Source organism: Macaca nemestrina, chromosome 20 (assembly GCF_043159975.1).
Source record: "Macaca nemestrina isolate mMacNem1 chromosome 20, mMacNem.hap1, whole genome shotgun sequence".
Lineage (NCBI taxonomy): Eukaryota > Metazoa > Chordata > Mammalia > Primates > Cercopithecidae > Macaca > Macaca nemestrina.
In genome coordinates this window covers 18,059,675-18,073,930 of record NC_092144.1, presented here as the reverse complement: position 1 = coordinate 18,073,930, position 14,256 = coordinate 18,059,675, and the positions used below count along the sequence as shown (strand labels likewise).

The 14,256-nt window shown below is 55.5% G+C and overlaps 1 protein-coding gene across 6 annotated transcripts in view; it reads right to left on the bottom strand.

The window, feature by feature from the left end:
* The window catches only part of LOC105485505 (CREB regulated transcription coactivator 1), a 100,469-nt gene that overhangs the window by 19,168 nt on the left and 67,045 nt on the right, over positions 1-14,256 (bottom strand). For all 6 annotated transcript variants that reach the window (XM_011747902.2, XM_011747979.3, XM_071085996.1 and 3 more), the window contains 4 exons: positions 13,540-13,634; positions 10,313-10,398; positions 3,732-3,772; positions 3,098-3,318 (listed from right to left, as the gene is read on the bottom strand). In XM_011747902.2, the coding sequence (XP_011746204.1) occupies positions 3,098-3,318; positions 3,732-3,772; positions 10,313-10,398; positions 13,540-13,634 (443 nt within the window). The remainder of the gene's footprint in view (positions 1-3,097; positions 3,319-3,731; positions 3,773-10,312; positions 10,399-13,539; positions 13,635-14,256) is intronic.

Below are 14,256 nucleotides of genomic sequence, written 5' to 3'. Positions count from 1 at the left end.
GGCAGGCTGAGGGCAGGAGTTTGAGATCGGCCTGGCCAATGTGGTGAAACCCCATCTCTATTAAAAATACAAAAATTAGCCAGGCATGGTGGTGGGCACCTGTACTCCCAGCTACTCGGGAGGCTGAGGCAGGAGAACTGCTTGGACCCGGGAAGCGAAGGCTGCAGTGAGCGGAGATCACATCACTGCAATCCAGCCTGGGTGACAGAGTGAGATTTTGTCTCCAAAAAAAAAAAAAAAAAACCAACCGTAGGCGACTGTAGCACAATGGTAAGGACTTGTGTGTCTTGTGTGTCTAAGCCTAGAAAAGGAGCAGTAAGACATGGCATTATACTCTGATGGGGCCACTGCTGAATATGTGGTTTGCTGTTGTCTGAAACGTCGAGATGTGGCCTGTGGCCATATCACAGATGCACAACTGCGGGCCTACAAGAAACATATTATGGGGTGGATTGGGCCGTTGGGCTGCCAGTCTCTAACGTCTGCCCTGAATACAAGGGGGTTTTTAATCTTCCACTGGCTACAAAGTGAGCTCTCGGCCACCCCTAGAGAGGCCAGTTGGCCCAGGATGGCGGACGGGCGCCTTGCTGTTGAATTCCTGTCGGCAACCTGGCTCACCTTTGGGAACAGGCGCAGAGCCAGCTGGAGGGGAAGTCTGGGGCGGGCAGGGAGAGCTGCCAGGGGAGGGCGGGCCAGGTGGCAGGGCCCGCCTGGACTCAAAGCTGGGCCAGGAAGGAGAAGCCAGGGCCTGCCCTCCTCCTGCACTCTGGGAAGCAGCCAGGGATACGGGAAATGTAGATGGAGCCAAGGGGGGTACTGTCTCCCCAGCCACGAAGGCCTCTTCCTTTCCGAGGAGCTCACGTTCCGACTGGCGGGTGGGCTTCGGGGAAGGGAGGGGGCCACCTTCGTGTGTGCCAGGGGCCGGCAGCTCGGCTTGATTTAAAAGGCGCCCAGAAAGCAAAGCCCCTGCCAGGCGAGCTGCTTGGGCGGCAGGTTCACAAACAACCCAACACATGTCAGGCATTACCGGGCTGCTCCGGCCAGCACCGGCTCCGCCTTCCACATGTGTTGTGTGTTTCCTTGCACTTGTTTAGACTGGGCGCCGGCTGGAGATGCGCGGCTCCTGGGCGGGCGCTGGGGACTTGCCAAGGACCCTCCAGCGGGAAGGGGGCTATGTGCTCTGGTGGCCGTGAGGAGATGTGAGGAGAAAAGCAGGGGTTGGGAGATGGCGGCTTCTATGGAGGGCAGAGGTACCTGCAGCCCCAGCGCTGGCCTTTGGCTTTCTGGTTCCGCGCAAGTGCGTTTGGATGCTGCCTGCCTGGCCCTGTCTATCTGGAGACAATGAACAGGGCTCCTCCGAATCGGCTGTGTTTTCTGGGCCTTCTCTGGTGCCCTCTGTCCAGTGGCAGAGCCCCTCGGGCCCAGGGCCCAGGTGTGGGAGTCAGAACACAGCCTTGATGCGCTCGGGCTGGGGCCCTGTCCCCTCTTCACTGTTCTGGTCCCCATGCCCTCCTCCAAAATACCCAGGAACATTCACGGCACCCTCCACACCCCTTGCCTGCCCTGGCCCTGCTGGCACCAAAGCCAAGAGTGCCTCCAGGCTCCTCCCTCTCCCTTCACTCCCTGCACCAACCTGGCTCGCAGGCTGGCCAATTTCACCCTGGAGTCTCCCAGCAGAGCCCCCGATTGGGGTGCTGTCCTGCTCCAGCGGCCACCCCTCCCAACAGCTCCTTCTTCCAGGGCAGCCAGGGGGACTTGCCAGTTACAAATGTAAGCATGTGACTGTCTCATGGAAAGTCCTGCCTGGTGCTACCTTCCCAGCCTGCGGCAGAGGCAGGATGGGCTGTGGACTGGGCCGGGGCCGGTTCATTCTGCAGCTCTGGGGCAGGACAGAGCACAGCGAGGTGGCGTGTGTTACCCCCACCCCTAGTGCATCCCCCTGCCTGTCCCACCCCCTGGGGCTAGTTGGAGCCACGCCATTTCTCCTCCTTGGAAGCCAGGTGCCTGCCACCCCCGGGATGCAGGTCACACACTGCACAGCCAACGGGGGACACAGGCAACAGCTAAGGATGGAGCAGCAACGTGGGCCAGGGCAGGGGTACGGGAAAGCAATGTGGCAGGAGAGGCCAGGGCTGGAATGGCCTTGCCAAACGGACTAGCTCTGAACGGGGCAGGGCAGGGGAGGGAGGGAGGCCTGCGGCCGCCTGGAGGGGAAGAACTACATGTGCAGAGAGGCCCTGAGGTGGGGCTGGGGCTAAGGTCAGAGGGTGGAGGGTGGGCCAGGGTGGACATCCCAGGCCCTGGAGGCCTCAGGCTTTCACTGAAAGGGAGCTAGGGGCTGTGCAATGTCCCAAGCAGAGGAAGCCATGGCTGGTGGCTGTTCTGGGTGGAGAGGGGGTTGGGGGCCTGGGGAGAGGGGCCAGGTTAGGCCAGGTCCTGAGGGCGGAACCGACAGGATACGCTGACAATGGGCCAGGTCCAGGTCTGGAAAAGGACAGAGGAGTTGGGGGGACACCTCTGCAATCAGTGTAGCCACAGAAGGGGGGTCCCGGGGGAAGCAGGGCAGCAGCAGTGCCAGGAGCTACTGGGACGGGCGAGGGGCCTGTGCGACGTCCCTGTGGATGTGGCTGAGGAAGAAAGGAGTGTGGAGCTGGAGACAGGAGTGGGAGTGGGGAGACTGGGGTGTGACAAGCAGGTGGTCGCTGTCAGATGTCGGGTGGAGGAAGCAGGTCAGGCCTGATCCCGCCCCCCAATGAGGGGCTGGGGGCAAGGAGGGGCGGAGGGAAGGCGTAGCCCACCCCAGCTGGGTTAAAACCCCCAGGGCTCCCCTCCTGGACTCCCCAAAGCACCATCACACACCCTCAAACCCACTGTCTGGTGTCTGGGGGCACCACACGCTCCTTTCTACCAGGCCTGCACTCAGGCCCCACCCCTACCTGGGATGCCTGTGCCCACTGGGTCAGCCTGTTGGCCACCCCCCAGCCCTCTCCCCCATGCCCTGGTGTTTGGGACAGGACCCTGCCAAGTCATCCTGCAGATGCCCGTGTTGTCTGCACGAGCTGGTGCTCTGTCTGAGGGCAGAGTGTTCCTGCCTTACCCTGGCCGGTGCCGCCGATGCCCAGGTGCGTCAGGTTGGCTGCGAGGTTGCCGGTGCTGCTGGAGCTGCTCAGTGCGGGGAAGGTGGGCTCCTCGGGGTCCAGCGGGGTCGGGAGCGGGGAAGGGAAGTGGATGTTGGTCAGGTCGGGCAGGGAGCCCCCTGTGTTGTGGGTGGCGGGGATCAGGGCTGTAGTGTTTTCCTGGTCGGCGGATGGGAAGATGCTGGGGAAAGGCCAGAGGGAGGCAGGAATGAGCTCGTGCGGCAGGGCTGGTCGGGGGGCAGGGGGCTGGCGGGAGAAACTCAGCAGTGCAAAAGGGCACTCCCCATCAGGTGCTGTGTGCTTGGGAAACCACTGTCGGCTAGCACCTGGCTGGGACCTTGGAAAGCAGCCTATCACCCGGTGGGGACAGTGGGGGCCCGGGGGCAACAACTTCCCTGAACCCAGGAGAGGGTATCATCCCTGGAAATGATGTGCCTGAGGGGTGGGCATGTGGGGGCTCTGTCACTGGCCTCCGGTCACATGGTGTCCCTCTTGCAGGGACTTGCAACCTCAAGAGAGTGGACGGAATGCCCCAGGGTGGATGGAGCAGCACAGCAGCTGCGGTGTGCGGTGGGGGGCCCTGTGGAGACTTACTTGATTCCGGGGACCTCACAGGACTTGGGCCTGGACCCCGTCTGAAAGAGAAGACAGCAGAGCCTGAGCCCTGGGGCACGCCCTGTGGGGCCCTCCTCTTGGGCACTGGGCCTCCTTGAAACGGCTGATATTCCCACAAACCCCAGAGATGCACCATGGGAACCAGGCTTGTTGGGGCCACAGAGACCTGCAGATGGAGGACAGGGGCACTCCCCAGGGTGGAGGGGCGGGCCCCAGACATGCCCAGGGTGAAGCCAAGAGTTGCACAGACAGGGTTTCCCTATGGGTTCCCTCCCCCTGCTCCTGCCCTCAGTGGGCAGTCTCTTTTCAGAGAAGGAGCCGGGGGAGAACATGGTATGTGGATCTTTTTTAATCTTTATTTTATTTCATAGAGACAGGATCTCACTTTGTCACGCAGGCTAGAGTGCAGTGGTGTGATCACAGCTCACCGCAGCCTCAACCTCCCGAGCTCAAGTGATCTTCCTGCCTCAGCCTCCCGAGTGGCTGGGACCATAGGCACACATCACTGCACTACGCCCGGCTGCTTTTAAAATTTTGTGTAAAGCGCCTCTTGACACTCCCAAGGCTGTACCACAGCAGTCAGTGGCCAGCTCAGCAGAGGGGCCTCTGCTGAGCTGGCCGCCATAAGCCCTGGTACCCGAGGCTAAGTGTCCCTAGAGCCATCCCGAATCATCCATGCCGTTCCCAGATCATGGTGGCAGGGGTGCCGGGGGCAGGAATTCCCTCTGTCCAGTGCCCACCGGGCGAGTTTATGATCAGCCACTAGTCTCCAGGGAGTGAATCAAGCCCAAGGCCCAAAGGAGGGAAGAACTGAGTCAGGGGAGCCCCAGGAGGCTTGGACCTGATGTCCTAAACTCAGTTCAGAGGTCACTGCCCCTGTGTTGGGGCTGACCAGCTTTGCAGCGAGACCTAGACACATGACTTCCCCGGGGACCCTCAGGGTCTGCTACTTCCTGAGAGTCCTGAGACGTCCCTCTGCTCTGCCGGCAGTCACACTCATCCCCAGTGACTAGGGCTTGGGTAGTCCTCAGCACGACACTGGTTTTTCTGCTTGGCTGTGGAGCACTGTCAGGACACTTTTGGGACGTGGTATATGGAAAGGGCCCACAATGGGCTCTTCTTGGACTGTGGCCCACAGAGCCTTTGAAGTTCAGAGTCTTGGGAAGGGCTCCTCCCCATTTTTTTTTTTCAGAGATGGAATCTGACTCTGTCGCCCAGGCTGGAGTGCAGTGGCGGGATCTCGGCTCATTGCAAGCTCCGCCTCCCGGGTTCACGCCATTCTCCTGCCTCAGCCTCCCGCGTAGCTGGGACTACAGGCGCCTGCCACCACGCCCGGCTAATTTTTGTATTTTTAGTAGAGATGGGGTTTCACCGTGTTAGCCAGGATGGTCTTGATCTCCTGACCTCGTGATCTGCCCGCCTCAGCCTCCCGGAATGCTGGGATTACAGGCATAAGCCACCGTGCCCAGCCTCCTCTGCCTTTTTAAAAAATGTTTAATTTTAATTTTAATTTTTAATTTTTTTTTTTTTGAGACGGGGTCATGCTCTGTCATCCAGGCTGCAGTGCAGTGGCACAATCTCAGCTCACTGCAAGCTCCACCTCCCAGGTTCACACCATTCTCCTGCTTCAGCCTGCCGAGTAGCTGGGACTACAGATGCGCACCACCACGCCTGGCTAATTTTTTTGCATTTTTAGTAGAGACGGGTTTCACTGTTAGCCAGGATGGTCTCGGTTTCCTGACCTCATGATCTGCCTGCCTTGGTCTCCCAAAGTGCTGGAATTACAGGTGTGAGCCACCGTGCCCAGACTAATTTTTATTTTTTTTTTAGAGATGAGGTCTCACTGTTGCCCAGGCTGGCCTCAAACTCCTGGGCTCCAGCGATCCTCCTGCCTTGGCCTCCCAAAGTGCTGGGATTACAGGCATGAGCCATGGCACCCGGCCTGAGGTGTGGACTTCCACAGCAACGGGAAAGAAAATCATAATCCCAGCAGAAAGATCTGCCAGGTACCTCCGAGGGCTTCTGAGGCAGGGTGGGGTCCGGCTCTGGCTGTGAGGACACAGTAGGGTAGCAGGGCAGCCTCCGAACCCCCACCGCTCACGGACAGAAACCGGTGAGTGGGTCCTGTGGAGGGGGTGCCCAGGAAAACCTTTCTGGGAACCAGTGTTTCCTCCCGTGTGAGTTGGGGGTGCTAACACCAGCCAAGACAATGGGATCACTGCAGGCCCTGGGGAACTACAGGCTCCAGGTAGGGGCCCCCGAGACTCCTGTTCAAGGACAAAGGCAGGACCGTCTTCTGCTCTCGGCAGGCATGACCAGACAGAACCCTGGCCATGGATGAGGCCTCCCAGTGTGACACGTTTCCGCCCCTGGGGCCCTGGGGCAAACACTTCTGGCTGAGTTCTTTCAGGATTATCAGATGAAAAAGGCGAACGCGCTGGCAGAGGGTGGAGCTGGCCTCAAAGTGCACACACCGTGAGGGGGCAATGCCCAACCCGCAGCCACTGGGGCGCCCGAGGGGTGGCGTGCCACCGGCAGGCCTTAAGCCTCTGCGGGGAACGCCGGCTGAACGGGTTTCTACTTGGCCAGAGCCTCCTTCATTCTGAGAGTAAACATTCGCTTCATTACCGGATTTCTGCAAAGCACACTGGCGATCACGTTCTCAAGAATACTTTGAAAAGCATTCCACCAACATTATGGAGACATGAATGGGTTTCCGAGCAGTATCAAAAATTCACCCACCACCCCACTCCACCATCAGGGGTGTGTCTCCCCTCTGCAAGGTGACTGTCGCCATCTTCCTTCTCCTGAGTAACGGCAGAACATCCAGCTGTGTGGATGGACCGTGGCCTACTTACCCACCTCTCTGCTGCTGGACATTTGTTTTCTAGTTTTGTTTGCTGTTAGAATTTTTTTTTTTTTTTTAGAAACAGGGTCTTGCTCTGTTGCCCAGCCTGGACTCGAACTCCTGGGTTCCTGGGCTCAAGTGATCCTCCTGCCTTCTAAGTAGCAGGCACACACACATATCATACTAGCTAACTGCTTTAAAATGTTTTGTAGAGACCAGGTCTCAGTATGTTGCCCTGGCTGGTCTCAAACTCTTGGGCTCAAGCAATCCTCCCACCTCAGCCTCCCGAAGTGCTGGGATTACAGGATTGAGCCACGGTGTCTAGCCTAGAGTTCTTTTTTTTTTTTTTTTTTTTTTTTGAGATGGAGTTTTTGCTCTTGGTACCCAGGCTGGAGTGCAGTGGCGTAGTCTTGGCTCACTGCAACCTCCACCTCTCGGGTGCAAGCGATTCTCCTGCCCTAACCTCCCAAGTAGCTGGGATTACAGGCATGTAGCCACTACGCCCGGGTAATTTTTTGTATTTAATGGAGACGGGACTTCACCACATTGTCCAGGCTGGTGTCAAACTCCTGACCTCAGGTGATCTACCCGCCTCGGCCTCCCAAAGTGCTGGGATTACAGGTGTAAGCCACTGCGCCTGGCCTAGAATTCTTTTTTTCTTTTTCTTTTTTTTTTTTTTGAGACCGAGTCTCGTTCTGTCGCCTAGACTGGAGTGCAGTGGTGAGATCCCAGCTCAATGCAAGCTCTGTCTCCCGGGTTCATGCCATTCTCCTGCCTCAGCCTCCCAAGTAGCTGGGTCTACAGGCGCCCGCCACCACACCCAGCTAATTTTTTTTCGTATTTTTAGTAGAGACGGGGTTTCACCATGTTAGCCAGGATGGTCTCGATCTCCTGACCTTGTGATCCACCCGTCTCGGCCTCCCAAAGTGCTGGGATTACAGGCGTGACCACCACACCCGGCCAAGAGTTCTTTTTTAAAGTTTTTTTCCCACAAGTGTGGAAATCCCAGTGAGTGACTCTTTGTGCCAAACTGAAACACAGAGACAGAGCCCAGGAGTTTGAGACTAGCCTGGGCAACACAGTGAGACCCCAGTCTTTAACAAAAATTTAAAAATAGGCCAGGCGAGGTGGCTCATGCCTGTAATTCCAGCACTTTGAGAGGCTGAGGCAGACGACTGCTTGAGCCCAGGAGTTCGAGACCAGCCTACACAATGAAGTGAGCCCGTCTCTATAAACGATTTAAAAATTGGCCAGGCATGGTAGCTCACACCTGTAACCCCAGCTACTCGGAAGGCTGAGGCAGAAGAATCACTTGAACCTGGGGGGCGGAGGCTGCAGTGAGCCCAGATTGTGCCATGGCATTCCAGACTGGGCGAAAGAGTGAAACTCCATCTTAAAAAAAAAAAAAAAAAAGCTAGGTTTGGTGGCACACTCCGGTAGTCCCAGCATCACAGGAGGCTGAGGCAGGAGGACCGTTGGAGCCCAGGAGGTTGAGGTTGCAGTGAGCCATGTTCCCACCACTGCACTCCAGCCTGGGCAACAGAGCAAGATCCTGCCTCAAAAAAACAAAGAATACAAAAATTTGTCAGGCATGGTAGCATGCGCCTGCAGTCCCAGCTACTCTGGAAGCTGAGGCAGAGGACTGTTTGAACCCAGGACTCCAAGGCTGCAGTGAGCTAGGCTGGCACCACTGCACTCTTGCCTAGGTATAAGAGAGACCCTATTTCTAAAAAAAGAAAAAGAGCCTGTCATCCCAGCACTTTGGGAGGCTGAGGCAGGCAGATCACTTGAGGTCAGGAGTTTGAGACCAGTCTGGCCAACATGGTGAAATCCTGTCTCTACCAAAAATACAAAAATTAGCCAGGCATGGTGGTGCACGCCTGTGAGCCCAGCTATTTGGGAGGGTGAGGCAGGAGAATCGCTTGAACCCGGGAGGCGGAGGTTGCAGTGAGCCGAGATCACACCATTGCACTCCAGCCTGGGTGACAGAGCAAGACTCTTTCTCAAAAAATAAATAAATAAAAATAATTAATTAAAATAAATATAACAAAATTTAAAAAGAAAAAGAAAAGAAAAAGAAATACACAGATGGATATAAAGGGCTGACAGCACCACCCACACTCACCAGGACAGAGGACGCACAACCCTTGTGAGACGCCCCTCAGTCAGGTCTGCCTGCCGGTATCTGTGCAGCTGCATCTCTGCGTGTTTTATGCCTTTTCCAATATTCTTATCCTATTCTGTCCACATGACAATAGTATCAGGAGTGTCTCTCATGATTTTAAAATTTCTTCAAAATCCCATCTCCTCGAGGGACTGAAGACAATTTCCTCAATAAATCCCTCATTCCTGAAATGTGCAGGCTGTTTCTAGTTTATTGCAAAAGCTCTGGAAAATACCTTTAAACACGTCGCTCCTTACTTGTTCCTCAGCTCTCAATTACTGAATTCCTGAAGTAGAAATTGTTGGAGCAAATACTTCTTTTTTTCTCCCGGACAGAAGGGGTCTTGCTCTATTGTCCATGGTGGAGTGCAATGGTACAGTCATAGCTTACTGCAGCCTTGATCTCCTGAGCTCAATCGATACTCCCACCTCAGCCTCCCAAGTAGCTCAGAGTACAGGTGCACATCACCACGCCTGGCTCATTTTTTGTAGAGGCAAGGTCTCACTTTGTTGACCAGGTTGCTCCCGAACTCCTGAGCTCAAGTAATCCTCCCACCTCGGCCGCCCAAAGTGCTGGGATGACAGGTGTGAGCCATGCCCAGCCTAGAGCAAACCCTTTTGAAAGGATTTTGGCACAGGTTGGTCCATCACTTTCCCACAGGGGAGGAGTAATTTGCATTGCTGTCCCTTTCGCTGCAACTTGACCAGCAACGGGTTTTCTTTTTTTTTTTTTTTTTGAGACGGAGTCTCACTCTGTTGCCCAGGCTGGAGTGCAATGGCACGATCTCGGCTCAGTGCAACCTCTGCCTCCTGGGTTCAAGCGATTCTCCCACCTCAGTCTTCCAAGTAGCTGGGATTACAGGCGTGCACTACCACACCCAGCTAAGTTTTTCTTTTTTTTTTTTGAGACGGAATCTCGCTCTGTTGCCCAGGCTGGAGTCCAGTGGCGCCATCTCAGCTCACTGCAAGCTCCGCCTCCCGGGTTCAAGCCATTCTCCTGCCTCAGCCTCCCGAGTAGCTGGGACTACAGGCGCCCGCCACCACGCTTGGCTAATGTTTTTGTATTTTTAGTAGAGATGGGGTTTCACCATGTTTGCTAGGATGGTCTCGATCTCCTGACCTCATGATCCGCCTGCCTCAGCCTCCCAAAATGCTGGGATTACAGGCATGAGCCACCACGTCTGGCCATAATTTTTTGTATTTTTAGTAGAGACAGGGTTTCACCACGTTGGCCAGGCTGGTCTCGAACTCCTGACCTCAGGCAATCCTCCTGCCTCGGCCTCCCAAAGTACTGGGATTACAGGCGTGAGCCACCACGCCCGGCCTGGGCTGTAATTCTTCGTGCAGTTCCGGCCTGTTGGATAAGGCCTGCTGTTAGTGATCAACAGATCTAACAGATTCTCTGAATTTGAAGACGGAAAAATCGGAGTGAGGTTCCCTATCTCGGGAAGGTGAAGCCACCCAAACCTGCCATTTTGTCACCTTTGCCCGGGTGATGCTTGAGAAGAGAAAGAAGAAAAAAAGTTTTTGAAAGCTCACAGGCTCTTACCTTCTTGGTGTCCCATGCTTGCTTGGAAAGGTTTTTGTCTGCCTCTGATGTGGTCTCTTCCATTCCTGGGACTGTTAACAGTAAGACTGGGGAGGTAGGAGGGGGAGAAGGAGAATCAGAGAAGAAATTTCTTTGCAGCCGCATGGTGGCACCAGGAGGACACGTCCCTGACACACAGAGTCACGGCCACGGTAAGACTGCAACTGTCCTAACAGGAACTTCTGTGGACTGTACTAAAACCACAAAAAAGGGCTTCAGGACAAACATCAACAACTTTATTTATTTATTTAATTAATTTATTTATTTTTTGAGACAAAGTCTCGCTTTGTCGCCCAGGCTGGAGTGCAGTGGCGCAATCTCAGCTCACTGGACGCTCCATCTCCTGGGTTCACGCCATTCTCCTGCCTCAGCCTCCCGACTAGCTGGGACTACAGGCGCCCACTCCCACGCTGGGCTATTTTTTTTTTGTATTTTTTGTAGAGATGGGGTTTCACCAGGGTTTCATCCATTAGCCAGGATGGTCTCGATCTCCTGACCTCGTGATGTGCCCGCCTTGGCCTCCCAAAGTGCTGCAATTATAGGCGTGAGCCACCGCGCCCGGCCAATCAACTTTAAATAAGTCAGAGAATCTGTGACTTAAGAAAAAATAGATCGGGCGAGGTGGCTCACACCTGTAATCCCAGCACTTTGGGAGGCTGAGGTGGGCAGATCGCCCGGCATCAGGAGTTCAAGACCAGCCTGGCCAACTTGGCGAAATCCCTCTCTACTAAAAATACAAAAATTAGCTGAGCGTGGTGGTGGTGACTCGTAATCCCAGCTACTCGGGAAGCTGAGGCAGGAGAATCGCTCGAACCAGGGAGACAGAGGTTGCAGTGAGCTGAGATCATGCCATTGTACTCCAGCCTGGGTGACAGAGTGAAACTCTATTTCAAAATAAAAAAAAAAAAGAAAGAAAGACAAAGAGAAACAAGGCTGGGCACACAGTGGCTCACACCTGTAATTACAGTACTTTGGGAGGCCGAGGCAGGCAGATTACTTGAACTCAGGAGTTTGAGGCCGCCCTGGGCAACATGGTGAGACCTCATCTCAACAAAAAATAAGAAAGTTGGCCGGGTGTGGTGGTGCGCGCCTGTAGTCCCAGCTACGAGAGAGGCTGAGGTGGAGAAATTGCTTGAGCCTGAGAGGTGGAGGCTGCAGTGAGCTGTGATCGTGCCATGGCGCTCCAGCCTGTGTGACAGAGCGAGACCTTGTCTCTAAAATAAAATAATATAAAACAACAGCTCTGGAGCCTGAGGATGTGTGGATTCTGCTTCCCACAGAGGACGCTGAACCAACATGGGCCTCAGAGGCCTCAGGCTGCAGAGAACAGCCAAGACTCTCCCAAGAGCAGCTGCCTCGCTTGTGTGTATATTTTTCTTTCTTTTTTTTTTTTGTTTTTTTGAGACAGTCTTGCTCTCCCACCCAGGCTGGAGTGCAGTGGCACCTTGGCTCACTGCAACCTGCCCCTACTGGGTTCAAGAGATTCTCCTGCCCCAGCCTCAGACTAAAGGCGTGTGCCACCACGCCTAGCTAATTTTGTTTGTTTTGTTTTGAGATGGAGTCCCGCTCTGTTGCCCAGGTTGGAGTGCGGTGGCGCGATCTCAGCTCACTGCAAGCTTCACCTTCCGGGTTCACACCATTCTTCTGCCTCAACCTCCAGAGTAGCTGGGACTACAGGTACCCGCCACCACGCCTGGTTAATTTTTTGTATTTTTAGTAGAGACGGGGTTTCACCGTGTTAGCCAGGATGGTCTCGATCTCCTGACCTCGTGATCCACCCGCCTCGGCCTCCCAAAGTGCTGGGATTACAGGCGTGAGCCACCCAGCCCATTTCCCCATTTTCTTTATGCCTGTTGCACATTTCATTTTTTTTACTTGTAACTGGGAGACCAATGATGAGCACAGCCAGATAGACCAACCCTTCCTTGTTGAAAGCCAGGCTGCGAGGAGGCAGCCAGGCCAACCCCAGCCCTGTCACCACCTCAGGCCCTCCTGGGAGAGTGGGGATAGATGATGTGTCCCCACCAAGCCCCCACTCCAAGGCCACCAGGGGTCCCACGTCACAGCTCCTTTCCCGGGTTACAGTGTCCCAGGGGATGGTGACATCCTAGTGCCCACCCCTCGGATGTCCTGTGTTTGCGGGGACCTAGTAGGACAGGCAGCAGCCTCAGAACAGCCCGCTTATTAGGAACAGCAGGGAAGCCCCAGGCACTATTCCGTCCTCAGTACCCCGGGTATTCCAGAAGCCTCATTTTCATTATGGAGACATTCTCTTCTCCCTCCCGTCTCTGCTGCACGCTGAGCCGGAACCCCAGAGTGAAGTTCTGGCCAACAGTCCTCCTCCTCCTCCTCCTCCTATCAGCAGAATCTCCCTTGCGTGTTAACCACCCACTCAGTGAATCACAGCGATACAAGCATAGGTATGTGAGCCCTAAGCATGTGCAACTCCCTGGCTTCAGCGCCTTGGGCCGCAGCAGGTTCCCTGGGGCTGGCCTCACAGCCTCCACGCTCCCTCCCGATGGCACCGCCCCAGTTTTGAAGACAGCATATGCCCTCCTTGAACGTTCCCAGGGTGCCGCCTCCACGCCCGGCTTCAAATCGGAGCCAAGGACCTGGGTACAGATCTGCCCCCGCCACAGGGGTGTGCATGGCTCGGCTGGAGGCGACACTCTGGCCAAGAGATGGGAAGAGATGGCCTCTTTCTCACGCGCTATAGCTAGGACGGGCCCAGGGGCTGCAGGTGAGGAGAGTTCTCAGCAGCAGAGCCAGGAAACAGTCCAGCTGGAAGCCATGGAAGGAGCTGAACCTGCGGCTGAAGGTCGACCCCTGGCCTGCTCTACCGTGAGCAGACAAATGCTCCTTTTGCATGGGCTTGCTGCCGCTACATGTGAAAGAAGCAGCTGTGCAGCACCCAGACGTCATGGCCACATCCTCAATCCAGGAATGGGACCCAACGTTCGCCTGCAGGGTTGTTTTCTGTGCCTAGAAAACTCCTATGCACTCTTCAAAACCCAACTTAGGTAGCACCACCTCTGAAAGTTTCCGATCCCCTCCCCCGATCCCTCAGCACGGTCTGAGTCTTCCTTTGAAGGGCCATCTGCCCACAAGCTTGTGACCTCCTGGAGAACAGGGGTTACCTGCTGGACTTGCTTCACCCCAGCAGAGACACCCAAGTCCCCTGTCCATACCTCTTTTCTGGTGCACATCCTGGGACCCACTGGTAAAGGATTCTGGCTGCGTGGGCGTCATTGTGCTCTGGTGCAGGGCGGAGTCAGAATTGGTCCTGGCAGGGAGGGAGGAAGAGACAATGAGCCTGAGCCCAAGGCAGACAATGCGACAGTCCTGATCCCAGCCGGGACATGTTGGATGAACAGGGCGGCAGCTGTGGGTCATTTTTGTGAGCTGCTGCACCTGAGCAAAGCTCTCAGGACCTCATTCTAAAAAGAGGCACCAGAGTGACTGTGGTGTTCATCTGCAAAGCCCACGAAAAACAAAAAGGAGTCGGACGAGGTGGCGCACGCCTGTGGTCCCAGCGACTCAGGAGGCGGAGGTGAGAGGATCACTTGAGCCCAGGAGTTCAAGACCAGCCTGGACAATAAAGCGAGGCTTCTTGGCTTTGGGGAAAGAATGGTGCCCTCCTGCTGAAACCTCCCAAAGAAGGAGCCCCACAGGTGCCCAGCCTTGGGGTATGAGGCTGGGCTGGAGACCTGTTACCAGGTCCCCTCTTGGTGACAAACACAATCGGGTGACTGCCCTCTGGGATGCTCAGTGTCACACACACACAGTGTGACAGGTGTAAGAGGCTTGGAGAAGGCCCCAGAAGGAATGAAGCCACTTAGAGGCCCCCGTGATTGGGAAGCCAACCTGAGGCAGGAAGGAGGTCTTCCTTCAACCAGCCCAGGAGA